This window comes from Camelus bactrianus, chromosome 5, assembly GCF_048773025.1.
Source record: "Camelus bactrianus isolate YW-2024 breed Bactrian camel chromosome 5, ASM4877302v1, whole genome shotgun sequence".
Classification (NCBI taxonomy): domain Eukaryota; kingdom Metazoa; phylum Chordata; class Mammalia; order Artiodactyla; family Camelidae; genus Camelus; species Camelus bactrianus.
The window spans coordinates 71,558,099-71,574,607 of NC_133543.1; the positions used below are offsets into that span (position 1 = coordinate 71,558,099).

Here is a 16,509-nt window from a genome sequence, read left to right on the forward strand (position 1 = left end):
CATACATTATTATCCTCATGTCACACAGGTGAGGTTTCTTAGGCTCGGACAGGTAAGTAGGGCCACAGTGAAGGAGCTCACATATGGTAAACGGCAGGGCTGCGCCTTGAACTTGTCTGGGTCCACTCTCCCTCCTATCTTCCTTCCTGGATAAAGAGGCTGAGCACCTCACTAGTGATCTCCTCTAATGTTGAGCTGCACCGTATATAAATATAAACAGATGCCCACTTCATTCAAATCATTTATATTAATATTGTTCATGCCTCTATGTATCACTTTGTGTAATAACTTTTGCCTGTTTCTTTTTGTTCAGGAATGGCTGGAACAATATATTTCCTGGCTGACCTGCTCGTGCCCACAAAAGCCAAGTTCCCTGCATTTGAACTGTAAAAAGAAAGTCCGCCCCCTGCGACTCACTGCATGAGCCTTTCTGTGTATCAGACCTGGGCTAAAGTGTTCGTTGCTTTTCAAGGAACAAGAGTCAAACTGTGTACTTGATTTAGTTGATTTTTTCCTCAGAATTTGTCTTTAGGTCAGTTCCTTTTTTATCATTTACTTTTACTTTAAAATATCCAAGGAATGCTTAATTAACTTTAATTTCATTCTTCTCCTAAAGAGAGGGTAGGCGATATGTGTACTATTTTGAGGGCATATATGTATCTATTTCAGACCTTTGAGGCAACCGTATTCTTACTTAAGCTTATAAATATAAACGTCTGTTACTATTCTAAAAATGTTTAGAAGAAACTAAATGTAATTGAAGATAAATACATGATTATTGTTGGATATTGTCCTCCACTTCTTCTCTTTAGTATTTTTTATGATAGTTTATGACTTTGCTTTTCTCTAGGTGGTTGATTATGAAAGGGGACAAAAATACGACTCTATGCTTCCAGGGCAAATACTGGAAGAGTTGCCAACTGGGCTAGGGACCTAAACACCATTTTTCAAATTCACAATGCTTATTTAAACTAGAAGTCAACACACTTTTTGAGATTTGCCTCTCTTTGTTAGCAGAGCATCCAGGCTCTGTAATCTAGCATCTTTATCAAAAACTTCTGAAATATGATGGTCATTGTGAAAATTCTGATTTGAAGGTTAGTTCAAGATAAGCTAACAAAAGCAGGTTATTGTTTTCTCTAAAATAAGCTAGTGTGTTTTGGAACTACTTACATACATTTATTTGTTCTCTGGAATTAATATAAGATCAGGAAATGAGTTTTCTATGTGTGAATAAGTTGTGACCTAGGACTTGAGCCCACCCTGTCTAACTGACCTTCTAAACTTTGACTTGCGTTAGTTACTAACTTTGCAGTGACTATGCTTTGTAAAATGCTGGCTGCTTGGTACAAGCCCTAAGATATGTCCTGCCTGTCTATCTAGATAACGGTCTTTTCACTAATTAGTAAAGCATTCTACTTCTGTTTAAAATGGGAGAGGGGTGCTATATATTCAGTAACTTCAACAAAAACACTGAAGTTTTGATATAAATGCTGTTTTTGAGGAGGTATTATCCAGTGATCACACTTAGAACAAATGGATCCTGTCTCTTTGCATATCCTAGGCTTTAACATTCATCCATTTCTGAGCCTTCAGGATTGGGCATTTATCTGGTAGATGAAGAATCCGTGGTGCTTCAAATTCTGTACAAATGTTTTGGCTCATCAGCCCCCATTCCTCCTCCTGCCAATGCTGACTTTCCCAGGCTTGTTTATAGTCTATGTGTTTTGACTGATTTTGGAACATTTTGCAACTTTAAAAAACGAGGTCTAAGAATTTTAAATGTGCCTATTTTATGGCTCCCTCAGTCACAAAAAAATGCTATTTTTATTGGAACTTTGAACCAAATCCCCACTGTGTGTATGTTGGTTCCTGTGGGTAGCAATCCCCTGTTATTTTCCATTTAGCACCAAAATAGCCAATATTGGAAATTGACCCTTTAAAGGCTACCGACAGTAGGATCTAAAACACAGCCCACTGCTCAGTTCCTAGGATTACCTTATTCCTCTGTGACTTGTGCTGGTTGGGGATAACCTTGTGCCTCTCAGATTTCTGAAGTGCTGCTGGTAAGCTGTGTACACGATGTGCCTTTCCCGGGAACATTTAGATCAATGGTGTCAGTGTTCATGGTAAAGCTAATTTGCCTTTGGCTGGGGGTCCAACTTGAAAGAATAAAGACCATTGGGTTTAGTAAATTGTCTTACTCTACCGTACCTGCACTTTTAGCTAGTATAGTTACTAAAGAAAAAAGAGCAAAACATTTTCTCTTAACCAGGGGAAACTGATCACAGTGCTCCAAACATCTTGATTAATTTAACCCTAGGAAGATATCAAGGCAGGATGAAGAACATTTTGAGTAAGATTTTTGTTCATATTTGGATTGCAGTTTAATTGCTGTCATCCATTAACAAATTTATTAATACAAATCTAATTGAGGTTTCTTTTTTTTTTAGCTTTTTATGAGTTATTAAACTGGCAGGATTTTATATTTGTGCTGTTCATTTTATTTATGTTTAAGAGCTAAGAAAGTTGGATAGAATTTTAAACTCAGGCAAAGGCTGTAAAATTCAGACTAATGCCCTAACACCATGATAGAGACAGAAAGAAACTTCTACACTTTCTTACACTTAGAACCTTTCTTAGTTTTGAAAAGAAGCATCATTTCGGTTCTATTTCTCTTACATCATTTTTCCCTCAGATATCTTTTTGGTTAAAAAAAAAAAAAAAACTTTCCCAAAATTGTTTCCCAAAAAATACTCAATAGGTATCTCTCATCTCCATGCAAAGACTATAAGTAGCAAAGCTTTAAAACCTTACTGAGCAGTATTCATTTATCCTGTCATGTGTTTCAGTGAACAGCATGATCAATTATTTACATCAGTCCCATTGAGCTTTGGTCCCATCAAGAAGTCTGTAATCCTTAGAGCCATTTGGCTCCCTTTTCATCTTTGATGTCAGTTCCAGTTATTTGGCAGAGTATTAGGTAAAAGTGGCCATTTTCTCTCTTTTTACCACTTCCCTGCATAACTGAATTGAGAGATAGACTTTGCTCCTGTGTCCTCAGGTCAGTTTGTGCCTGATCTTATGATGCCCAGCCTTTTCTTATCTGAGTTTGAAATACAAAACGTGAAGAGTAAACATTTATTCATCTACTCCTTTGGCTACTCCAACTCATCTGTAGTCCTTTCACTACTCATACTGAATTCTAATTCCAGTTCTGCCTCCCCGCAGTAGGTCAGAGCACCCCATTTCTGTATTGTTAAGCTGTAGAAGAGCTGTTGCTCTCCTACAGGTGTAAAGCAAAGTGTTCGGGATGTTCAGGGATCCTACGCCAATGTTACATTGCCATTTATTGGAAAGGGCTGGGATCATATGTATTTCTATGTTGTGTAAAGGATTTAACTTACTGGTTCTCAATAAAATTTTATTAGGACTATCTATTGTCATGTGCTTTTTGTTTGCTCTGGTTTAAGCTTAGGAAATATTTTCCTTCAATGGTAAATGATGCCTTTTCTCTATACCCTCATTCCCTAGGGTTTCCTCCTGACTTTTTCTTCATTATTGGGTCAATTTTATGAAAGTAAAAATTTATTAGAGGAAAATATTTAAAATCTGATTGTTATAGAACTAGGAGGAACCTACCAGGCTTCAAGCAGAGCAGTATATTAACTATCTCATACATATGAGAATCCAGCCTGCGGTTAGTAACAAAGTCTAATTCTAGAAATTAATTTCCCAGCTGACCAATTCTGAAAGGAACTTTGAAAAGAGGGGGAGAGATTAAGTGAGGCATAATCATAAAATGCGTGTGCAGAGGTTGGAAAGGAGTTCTGCCGAACCACCTGGCATGGCTGTACTGCTGCTTTTCATGACACAGCTGCTTAGTGTCACCAAGCTCACCAAAACTTGTCAAACTATAAAATACTTGCTTTCACCTCCAAACTACATTTTGTCCCCTGGTACATATGATTAAAATGCCCTTCATTTCACTTGCCTATTGCTAGAATGACTCATAATACAAAGAATAAATGCAGTTATTTTTATTTTGCTCTTCTGATTGAATAAAGGTATAGATGGTGGCATCACATCTTTAGATGTGGGCAAGGAGGTATGAGAGGACAGTGCTGTGCAGAGGCCACCCAGAGACTCCAAAGTGATGCCTGGAGCATTCCCCCTAACTTTCCACAAGATCACATTTCAGCGGGTAAAGCCAGCGAGATCTGCTTTCTGGTTTACTGTTCCCTGACTCATCTTCCTACTGGAAGAAAAATAATGACAAGCACTTTAAATTGCACCACAATTGTAACCTCATGAGCAAACAAAACTTGAAGACATAATTCATCTCCTGTGACTTACCCATAGTAGTTTGGTTTATTTTTTCCTGAATTTTGCATTAGAAAAGACCTTTGCCTCCCTGCTTCTCCTCATAGTCTCTGAATAGAATAATAATCATTATGTCATTTGTTTTCCCAAGATAGTTCCCACTGTGGATTCAGTGTTACTAAAAGTCTCATGTATTCTCTACTTTTATAAGTATCATTTAAACTGAGAAAAACCTACAAGTCAGCCTCCTGATAATTTGCTTTCTTATTCTACTTCCCATCCAAATTCCCCCTCTTCCTTCTGAAGCTGAGGGTCAATAAACAAGGCAAGGGAACGCTGCCGTTTTTACAATGGAGAACATGTTGGCGTCACTGGTCCCATTACATAAGCTCTCCAAACACTATTTTCCAGAAGCCATGTGCTAGTGCCTCCTCTGGGATTTATCTGACAATTTCATGAATAATGGGAGAAAGCAGCAAACACAATAAGGCAAGAGGTGAAATAATGAGGATAGATGAAAGGATCTTAGCAGGACTACTGCTCACAGTCAACCAGTTTAATTTCACATTTCTACATTATGTTAACTTTTCATTCACATGCAAATTATAACCATGGTGACATTAAATCTGTAGCTAATGTTCTATCACTCTACAAATACGCGTTAGGGAAAGCATTTGTGAGGCACTTAGTCATTATGCAGGCAAAGGCAGGACTCTTGATAAATCAGTTTATAAAGTAGTGTCACAGTTGCCTAATTTCTCTTCTCTAATGGAGCTGGGATATTATGAAAGGTATTTGTAACCAGAGAAATACTGATGTGGCTCAGAGTGAAAGTTGATGGTTAATATTGATTGTTCTCTCCAGATTCAGCATTCAGAAATTAACATCACCCCCTTGCTGATATAATCCAAACTGCTGGCACCGTCTGACTATATGCTGCATAGGTGCCATTTTATTTAATCATGCCATGAGCAATACTTTAAAACCATTCATCCCCCAAATTCTTTAAACACGGGTATGTTGTATGCAAGTTGCCTGGTGGGGCATTCTGTGTGCATAAGATATACATCCCTCCTCTGTCAGCTCGGAGTCTGGTGAGGAAGACGGGGAAGAGACAAGCAGTGACAAGGAAATCTGTTCTCCTACTCCTGTTAATCCCCCAGCTAGTCCTTCCCCTGTTCCACAGATTTCAAGTGTGTTCAAGCCTCTCCTGTGACCTGTGGTTTCTGTCCATATTTGGAGATATTGGAGTTCAGTACTCCTGCAGGGAGAAGATGTTTTAAAGCCACTCAGCCAGTGCAGAAGCACTCAGGGTTCTTTTATTTGGATCACTTCGGTGATGAGTAGGTGGAAGAAAACTTGAGGACAAAAAGTCACTCATCCTCAGTGAACAACTTCTCAAAAAACCAGCATTAGATTTATGAATGGTTTAGGTTAAATCCATTTTCTTTAGGAATCCTGTAAAAATGCAAATATTTTTGAAGAGAGAGCTCAATCAATCTGCTAGAGCACCTTAGTAATTGGCTCATGACCTACATAGCAATTAATTTAAAGGACTTCAAACAATGTTATTGGTGCTGCTAGAATGTGATAGGTACAGCATTTAGCTAGGATTAGGAGTGTAAGGTGACATCTGCTCACAAAAGACTGTTTAAATCTGAAGATAAATATAAACAAGTGATTTCAACGAGATATGGAACCTCAACAGGACTGGATTTGGGTGAGTAATGAAAAGGGAAAGACAGAAGTGTATGAGAATCAAAGAAACTTGAAAGAAACATTGAGTTTGGGGCTTCTCCACCACATGTGCATACAAATCATTGGGAATCTTATTAAAATGATTCTAAAATACCAGTCTGATGGGCCTGAGATTCTGCATTTCTAACAAGCTCCCAGACGATGCCCATGCTGCTGGCCACAGAGCCTTTGGGTACCATGGGACTAGATAATGCATCACGGAATCCCGACTCAGTGCAGAAGGAAGGCAGGCCAGGAGCTGACTGATGAGTTGAAAGGACCGATTGATGTGTATGATCAAAGAGCACATGCTCTAGCAGTGACAGCATGAAAGAGCTGGAATAATTGAAGTCTGATTTCTGATGTGACACAATTCCAAATAATGTCAAGGCAAAGGTGATCAATTTCACGTGATGGTGATTGCAGCAAGTGAAAGAAGTGGACTTGGAACAAATATGTGTTTATAATTTTAAAAATTTTAATGGAAATTTTGCCAAGGACTTGGAATCTTTCCAAGGAATCATAAGCTTCTGGTAATATGAGAATCATACGGAAGATAATCTATAGTAAATAATTAATTTGCGTCATCTAGAATCAAGGTTTGTATGAAGAAAATTAGAGCCTTCTGCCCCTTGTTTAGAATTTACAAGGAGCTATGATTAGCCAGCCAATTTTTAAAGGTGTTTTAAACACAAAAGCAGATCAATCACATTCCTTTCTCCAATTTTTTTAGCGTGTTCTGAGTAGTAAGTGTACACCAGAAATGTTATTTACCCTTATTTTCCATCATCTATCATTTGCCACATTTCCTAAATGAGAATTTCATAAAGTGGTGTGGATCCATAGCGCCTCAGAGGTCATTTATCCAGAGACATGTAAGTGCATAAGAACAAGGCTGAACCCAGAAGCTTGGAAACATCACTAGGAATAGAAAAAATTAGTTCTCAACTCCTAAGCTGAAAGGCTGATACAAGTGAGTGTGGTCATACATTCCTCCTCACATAAGCATATTCCCCAGGTGTTCTATACCAGAACTGATCCAAGATAAGATGATTCACATAACCAACGCATTTTCTACCACTTATTACAGTGAATGGACAGCAGATTTTATCTTTTACCAGTACTTACCTGCCAGGTTAAAACCTGAGTTTTGTTCATATCTTATTGAAATGTATTAACAGACCTTCTGTAGGGTCTGGCCTTGATGGCCTTTTCTTCTGTTTCCTTGAAGAAGCCAAATTCATCATCTTTCTACCTGTCACTTCTCCAGGTTGCTCCTTCAGCTGAATTTCCTAATTCAGTTAATGATGTGACTGACTACTGGGCACTCAAGCCAAAAATTGTGAATTAACATTCTCAGACTGTTGGTTCTCAAAGTGCAGCCTCTGGCCCAGCAACGTTGCTTAGCTTTACCTGGAACTTGTTAGAAATGCAAATTCTAGGGCCCAATCAAGACCAACGAACTCACCAGTATATAAAGATACACTGGTGTATAAAAGAATCTGCTTTAATAGCCCCAGGTGACTCTGATCACAGTCAAGTTTGAGAACCATTGAATTTAAAGATAACGAGGCTAGTATGATGCATTCTATAGACATTTAAACTTTATCGTTTTCAACCTGCTGTTGTCCTGTTGTAGAACACACGTATTTGTAGGCCCATGAAAAATACCTAGGCCCAAGGCACTATGCATTGCCTAATGGATAAAATAGCTCTGCTCTGGTTTATTTCCTCCACAAAGATGTTCTTGGAACAATGGGTACAGCACAGTGGTCCCACTGCTGGAAGAGGAGGTGCTCTGGATAGGATACTTACTGAAGTAATCTTTTTAGATATATGTCTTCCCCCACCAGACCCTCCGTGCCTTAACAAAGGGCCCTGTCCAAGCACTGAACCCACCGTGTATATACAGAGGGTGACACATAGAGGGCGCTCAGAAAATGTGTGTTAATCCACCAAACCGAATATGGCTCAACCAGCTGGAGAAATGGACTCAGGAACCCTTACTTTGATTTATTACATGCTGATTAACGATCTTATGTTTAGCTTATTTCTGTTTCCTATTTTGTTTAGTACAGCTTTGTTTGATTTGTTTAATAGTAACCAGCTATTTAGTAAAACCTGAACATTTGAGTTGATAATATAATGAAAAACAGATTTTTGTCCAGCAGATGTCAGTAGAGCTCAGTTTAATAATTTCAATTGTTAACGAACTTGACGAATAAATGGAGGTAATGGTGGGGAGAAGATACTTGAAGCCAGAATAGCATTTCTTTGTAGACATTTGAAGAAATGATGTCTACATCAAAAAACCCACATAACCATTCAGGCATCCTGGAAATGCTGCACGTATTAACTTCAAAACATGGTTTCAATGGTAAATGTCTTCTACTTCAAAGTTCAAAGCAGTTTAAACTAGACATGAGACTATTGTTAACCAGAGCCAAAATCATGAGAGATGAGAGGCCTGCAGGGCTGTGTACATAAAATTATTTAAATGTAGGTTATGATGCTGGTTGAGACTTGTTTCTAAAGGTTAGACTTTATTTCACATCACCAGTTATTTGGATCACACTTCTTTCTCTAGAGTAATATTAAGCCATACTTTATACGTCTAGAAATATAAAGGTCTTTCCATGGCTTACTTAAAAGGAGAGAGGTCAAAGTAAAAGGGAGCCCGGAGTGTTGTATTTTTTAACAACTGAAGGAAAATTCATTTAAAATTCACTAAACCCAAAAGAAACTAATGAAGCCATCACATGTAAAAATTATTATAATTATCATTTGTATTATTATGCTTTTCTTAGCTCTGAATGTCTAATTTGTTTATACCTAAGAAAGTTAGATCTTCCTGGTGAGCCTAAAGGGCGTGTCATTATCTAGCAGCAGGTCCTGGAACCAGGCCTTCTATCTTCTGGCCTCCAACTTTCTTTCCAAGGTCCTATCCCCCTCCAGCCCCCAGGGTTCTCTCTGCATTCCAACTGTACCTTCCTTTCAGTGCCTTGAGGGCAGATACATGAAACCCTACCAAAGGACCTCGGTGTCCTGGATGTCTCCCTGGACTCCCGCAGGCATTGGGCAGAGGAACAGATTTCAGAGGCAGATTAAGAGGCCTTCAGACATCTTGCCTCACCTTAACTTGGGCAGGTCCAGTTTAATCGAGTGGCTGTTATGGTAGCTACTCCTATTTTATTGGCTAATCCCAGCCAGAAGTAAATAAAATGGATTTCTTAGTGCTCGGTCCCCTTCAGTACACACACAGACACACACAGAATCAAACTCAGAGCCCTGTCACAATTTTCATATCCTCCTTCACTCTCTCCCACCCCAGTCCCACCAAGCCTCACATCACTATAAGATTCCCAGATGTACCATGTACGACAGATTGGTAATTTCATAAAAATCACCTTCCTCCGCAGCAGCCCATTTCCTGTACTTCTAAATTACCATGACTTAATAAGGAGAAAGGAAGTTTATATTCTCAGCAATATTAGAGGATAAAAAAAGACACGAAGCAACTGACTTTCATTAATAACTTTGCTGGAAAGTGGCAAGGCAACATCTGGAATCCTTATTACCTATTTGGCATGCTGCTCATCTCCATGGCTAAGATTCAACATGACAAGTTCTGTCAAAAGGAAATAAGCTCCATCTAGTTAAATTAGAACGATTAGGGTCATTTAGATAGAGGAAGTTTAATTTGTATGGATCTAGAAATTTTATACAAACTGGAATAAATACCTAAGTATTTAATCTTCCCTGAAGCTCAATTTAAATTGAAAGAGACGATTGCATAGGTCTATAATGAGATGAGACATATTAGAAATTAATCTAACTATTACTGCACTGTGAGCATGTGGCCCAAGAAATCAAATAGTATTTACCTGCAGTTTGTACACAATAATAGAAGAAAACGTTCCACTAGAACTCATTAACCGTCCTATTCGTTTATGAACTCCTTAAATGAAAACATGAACACCCAGAGTGAACTTGAATTTTTTTTCTGCTGCTATTTAAAAATTCTACCAAATTTTGCTGCAAAGTAAATGTCAACAGAATTCAGTCCTAACCTTAGCTTCTACAATAGGGGCGTTAACCTTTCTGGTGTCAGGAACGCCTTTCACAATCTGTTAAAGACTATGGATCTCTTCTCAGAATAATGTTTTAAATATATAAAATAAAATGTATAGGGCTTTTGTTTTAAACATGTAAATAAGATTTTAATATATAGGATTGCAAAGGAAATCCAACTACACTGAAATACAGATATCCAAGTAGTTTTAAATGTGATGTAGTATATGTGCTTCTTTATTAGGACATCTAATAAAAATCTAGTGATGTGGCTAAAAACTTTATAATTCTGAAGTAGTGATACACAAAAATAACTGCTATCATGTGGTATAAAAATACAGGTGATTTCTATCAATGATAAAGCCTCAGGAAGCGCAAACAACTGTGTTTCTTCCCTACATCAACAACTGAGAGAAATGCTTAATTTCAGTTAGAACTTAGGGAAGATCAGTATGATTGTTTTCCATCCATGTTTGCAAACCACAAAATCTACTTAACCACCACCAAAGGTTGGTTAAGAACTCCATCTCTGTAGTTAAGTAGTTGGGTATGATGCAGTTAAGACTAAGGATGCTCACTGGCACATGCTGACAGCAAAAAGGATGCAAAGGGGGACTGGCAGTTTCTTGGTTGACTGAGTAACAGCCTGGGCAGATATGAGGGCTGGATTACCTGTCTTGATCACAGAAGAACTGCTGAATCTGTTTCACTTTGTGCCATGGGGCCCAGCCGAGGCTGATTCTAATTACCTGATTTAAAGAACTGGTCAAAGACCCTAAGTCATGTAGCTAATTCTATGTCTTAGGGTATTCTCTTATTTAAAATATCCTTTTCACCTGTAATGTAGCAGTAGTGTATCTTGTTCTTGTAAACTATTATCTTCTTTAGTGTAAAGAACATAATACTATCCTTGAAAAGGTCGTGTTTCATTCAACAACATTTATTCAGTGCCAATTCTGTGCTGATGCTATGAGGGCTGAGTGCTAGCTAATGGCTATAACCCTGTCATTTTTTTGAGGCTGGAATCCTATCCTACGTGTCTTGATTCCCTAAAGAACTAGAGGCAGATTGACCTGGAAGCTTCATGAAGCTTAAACTTCAGAGCTGCTCACTTGCACAGGCCCCACTGAGTACTACGAGTTGCTGAGATCTGTAGAATGTTCTGTCTAGGTAAGGGGGAAAGCCAGGTTTCATTCAGAAGCATTTCTACATAAGCAATTCTGATAAATTGCCTAAAGAGAGCTGAGAAGAAAGGGACTTAAATCTCTAAGCCTCAGTAACATGTTATGATTTCTTTTCTCATTCTAAATGAATATTTACTTTTACACCTAAGTTTGTATTTGTAATTGCCTTTTTGTAAAGGGGGTCCCCCAAATCATAGAAGATTCAGTTCCAACAAACCTGGATATGCTTCTGTGCCTAGCACAGGTGCTCAATAAACATTTCAGTTAAATTATTAGAAAAATAACTTCACTTCTATAAAACAGAGTTGATGGTATTGATCAGTGACCTAATAGCAGAACTGGAAAAGAGAATTTGAGGAAGATTTTTGTATGATAACAATTCGATATACAGCACCTCTAATCTTTAAAAGTACTTTTACATTTACACTCACAGCATGTTAGCACTTTCAAGATCCACAGAGATCTTTGAACGTTTCCTTCTGCAAACGTGTGAACCATCAGTCCCAAAGAGGTTAAGCAATTCAAGGACACACAGCTAGTGGCAGACTGATTGGGGGTGGGGGAGAACAGAGTGCTGATTTCAGAAAAGGTCAGGGGAGGGCTGTCAAGATTTCTATACATTCCCCAGAACCGAGTCTTCTACTACTTTTTCCTCTTACTGGTAACTACTCTCCCAGAACAGCAAAAGATAGCCTTGCCCCTCTTTGTACCCTTTACACAGCATAGGGCAATTTTAAGGGGCAATGATTAAATATTAAGCTAGCCTGGTATACATTAACCGAACACTTCTAAAAACTCTTAAGTCTAAGTAATCCTGCACCTGTGTTTAGAGAATGAAGCAGAGTAATAGAGGATAGGAGTCGGGGTTGGCTTGAGACTGGAGTGAGAGGAATGTTCCTTAGGGACTGCGGGCTCTCCTCCGGGCAGATATGTGCTCTGGGGAACACTTGATGCCCACAGACTTTTGCAGTGACTGCAGTCTGTCACCATCTCACACTGACTCCAGGCTGAAACCAAATCCACTGTTAGTTCACCCCCCATCAATCTGGAGCCAAGCCTAGAAATAGTTCCACTGCTGCTTTAATGGCATCTGGGAGGGGAGCAAATGTTCTACACGGTGGCGCCTGTTGGCTCTAATCAGACAAATTAAGGAGTTGAGCGTGTTTCTACCATTTGGTTTAATTTTATTTTAGTCCCCAAGTCCCCTTGCTCCCATATTAAGGCCTGGCACTTTCTCACTGGCGAAGCTCATGCTGCCTTGCCACTGAGAGCAGCTTCCTCAAGTAGAAGCCCCACATGCCATGCCATCCTGAGGGGCACCGGGGGTCCAGCAAACTGACTGTGCAGCTGTTCTGTAACATTAAAGAGGCCGTCTCTTTGTCTTGACATGCTTAAAATCATCACCCTTCAAAAATAAACAAATGAAGTCTTCCTGAGAGAGAACACGAGGTGAATTTTTAGGGTTGAAGGGCGTTTCTCAAGACTGGACTGACTCTCACTTTGTTCATAGAGACAGCATAAGGTTAGAGTTCAAGAATAACATCTGATTTCATCTTGGAAGAGAGTTACTACTCAACTCACAGTTTTTCCTCCTTTGCAGTAATATTCAGTTGAATCCCATCACCTTGATGGTATTTTACTGGTTTTGACCTACAAAGTCTACAGTTTTATATAGTTCACATAAGTATGTATTTATATCTTCAGGGAAATCCCATAATCGCAAAAAACTGCAAACGACATTGTTCTTGGGTTACTAGGAATCTTCTACGGTTACAGTCAATTGGGTGCTGACACGGAACAGCTTCTCTTTGCAAGTTCATGTATCACCTCTCAAATATATAAAGAAAATGCAGGCGGGTGAATAAGGGGTAAAAGAAGGCAATGCTAGTTGTCATTTTCTTTGTTTCCCCCTCTTCCTATCTGCCTACTTAGCTGTAAACTGTGAGCCCATGCTGTTGAATAGAGAAAACCTTACGCCAATCAAGTCATTTTGCCAATAAGTCCATCTCTTATTTTAGAGCTGAAACTGTGCGTCGGAACATTATCTACATTTCTCGCAGAAGACTGGTATAACAGCAGAAAAGATCTGAATCCTAGTTCCAACACTTACGAACTGTGTGATTTGGGGCAAGCTGCTTAACATTTCTGGGACTTCAGATTCATCAAGTGTAAACAGACCAAAATACTGTTCTTCACTTTATAGGTTCGTTTTGAGGGTTGGCAAGATAATGTACATTAAGTATCCAGTCCCCAGGCTCCTAGTGAGCACTTGGTAAATTATATTTCTTTCTTTCTTTCTTTTTGAGGGTAGGATATTAAAGATGCAGACAGCTAGCTATTTGTCCTTTCTGGAAAGAGTGAGGAGAAAGAAAAGTTTGCGCAGTGCTTATTCTTCTATGTTTATCCCACTATCTTTCTGTCTGTGCCTTTTCCGTTCTACTTCTTTCCTACCTTCCTTGGAGTCACAGCAAGAAATTACCAATCCCTACTCCTATGTAAGTTTCATGAGCCTTTGAATTCAAAGGGTTTGAAACCAGATAGAAAACTTGACAACAAATCTTAAATATCAACTTTATCTGAAAATCATTCAAGATGGCTTTCCAAGGAGACAAAGAGGGCCTTACGAGATGTCGAGAGTATTCCGTAACTTAACCTAGGTGGCAGTAAAAATTCATTATGCACTTTATATAAATTATGCCTCAATAAAAAAAAAGAAAATTAGAAAAATAACTTCCTTTCTTTGTATTTGTCCTAGAAACCTGTCATCTCCCTTTTTAAATTACTGAAGAAATGGAATAGTTTTAGAAACTCCAGATTCTAGTTTTTGTTGCCATTTATTAACAGAGCTAATAATTTTTTTAATGAACTGGGACAAAGATTTCAAAAATTAATAAAGATTTAACCTGGACTGGAAAAGAACTGAGCCTGGGATAATAGTGCTTCTCAGCCCTTCCACCTAGCATGAAAAGATCTGATAGAGAAAATGAGAATTGGGGAGGTGAATGAAGTAAATATAGGTCAGTTTCACCCAGGACTCCCACCCCCACTCCCTGTCAGCCCTAAAGGCAAACACATTAGCAGGCACACAGGGTCTGAAGAAGTTGAGTGTCCTGATCTATGCCTATTGTTCTGACTTAATTACTGATCATACCCCTTTTCACTATCAAAGGTGTCTCAGTTTGGAAAATAAATTATATGGTCATCCTATCAAGAAGTGTTAGCATTGTGCCTTATTTTATCAATACTCTTCTTGATATTGCAGAGAAACCTAAGCCAATTCGTACTTCACAATCAGTCGGTCCTTTTAGTAGATATCAGTAGCCTCGCACAATGAGAGAGACAGGTGAGCCAAATCTCCCGGTAACATGGCTACCAGGTTGGCATATCACCTAGGAAACAAATCTCAGACAGAATTCTGTCATTAATACACACACAGCAACAATTGACCAGCAGTCGCAAAAGCATCCACACAGGCAAACAGCCTGTCCTGGGAAGCTCTGTCAAGTCCAGCTCAGTGGGCACTGGAATGAGCATCTGGCACAAAACAGTGTCCCAGGGAAGATATGATGATGTTCTAGAGGCAGGATCGTCAATTTTCCTGTCAAGGCAGTCAACCGAATTCCTCATTAAGTTACAAGGACTGGCAATAAATTGGTCCTTGGAATAGAGCACCTTCCAAAGGGTGTGGGATCGTTGATTTTTCCATATTTATAAATCCCTTTCTAGAGGTACCTGTTCTATATTTCCATCCAAGCCTTATACCTTTAACACCACTAAGTTCTCCATTAAAAAAGCATCTCTAACTTCCCTCATGCAAGCTAATGAACTCTCTACTGTGGGTTCAGAGAGCAACATTTGAAGGACTTATTTTCTCTGGAGGTCACACTCATCAGAGTTTTGAGTGCTGAAGAACCACTAACATAATGAGTGCTCCTGCTCCTAGGGAATATGTTCACATAAACTATATACATATACATATACATATCATACTCTCAGTTTTAAAGCATTTATGCATTTAAAATTAAGTTACAGACAACGTGCTTGATATGTGTTTTGTATTACATATTCAAGTACACAGCTTGGACTTTGAAACAGCAACAAAAGTGACCAAGGATCAATACTGACCTCCCACTCTCCCCTCCTCCCCACTTCCCCCCAGAAGCAGGAGCTTAGATATAAGCCTTAGGCAAAATGGAGTCCTTAAGAGACACATGAACCCCTAAATCATAAAGATTTAGTGGAAAGGCACTAGAGCAAACACTTTCTAGTGGAACGGTGTTCCCCTCGGAGTCCGCCTTTACATGGTGCTCTTTCTGTCACCCTCCTCCTCTCCCTTGCTGCTGGCTGGTATGGTGAATGGGACCTAGAAGTGGCCCCCATCCCATTTTGGATGTCACACAAGAGCTGGCAGAACCAGATCAAGAAAAACTAAGGTTCAGGCTGGCTCTGTTTGAGGAATTAAGGATATTGCTCTGGTCTTTCTGTATGATTTCTTATCTCCTTCTCTAGCAATTAAAGGTACGCTCCAAAGCCTTATAAAGATCTAGGTCAAAGGGAAATAGAAGCAGGTCCTTTTCACCTGCATCAAATCTTAAAGTAAAAGAGTAAAAGGAGTCATCAAAACTCACATTGATCTGACCAAGTAAAGACCAGTGGGATTCAGAGGGGTTCAGACTCAAATCCCTAGAGGCTAACGAGTTCTACATATCCCTGGAGCATTCCTGAGGATTCTAGCAAGTGGCCACGCAGTGTCATCAAGACCCAAGTTTGCACCTGTAGGCTAGTGTTGTGCCACACACACCTTAGACATTCATCCCTGTCAATGATATAGAGTTCTTCCCATTTAAAACCTGTCTGAGCAACAATCATAACAAAGAAGAGAGGGAAAAAACAAACTGATATATCTGCTGATAAAGCTCATACTCAATGTGGGAGGGTATGACTCAAGTGGTAGAGCATGTGCTTAGCATGCACGAGGTCCTGGGTTCAATCCCCAGTACCTCCTCTTAAAATAAATAAACCTAATTATTCACCCCCCAACACTAAAATAATTAAATAATACAATTTTAAAAAAAAAACTCATACTCCAACTTGCAAGGGCAAGTACAAAATGTTACAAATTCTACAATTACATTACCATTGCATTTGTTAAACCAATGATAAAATGAGTGATGTCAGCTTCCAAATGATATTC

At 39.0% G+C, this 16,509-nt stretch overlaps 1 protein-coding gene across 4 annotated transcripts in view; it reads left to right on the forward strand.

Moving 5' to 3' along the window:
- Positions 1 to 3,436, forward strand: part of LANCL1 (LanC like glutathione S-transferase 1) — a 30,597-nt gene extending 27,161 nt beyond the window's left edge. For all 4 annotated transcript variants that reach the window (XM_010960064.3, XM_010960063.3, XM_045520474.2 and 1 more), the window contains exon 10: positions 314 to 3,436. In XM_010960064.3, the coding sequence (XP_010958366.1) occupies positions 314 to 390 (77 nt within the window). In that variant the 3' untranslated portion in view covers positions 391 to 3,436. The remainder of the gene's footprint in view (positions 1 to 313) is intronic.
- The last annotated feature ends 13,073 nt before the right edge of the window (positions 3,437 to 16,509 follow it).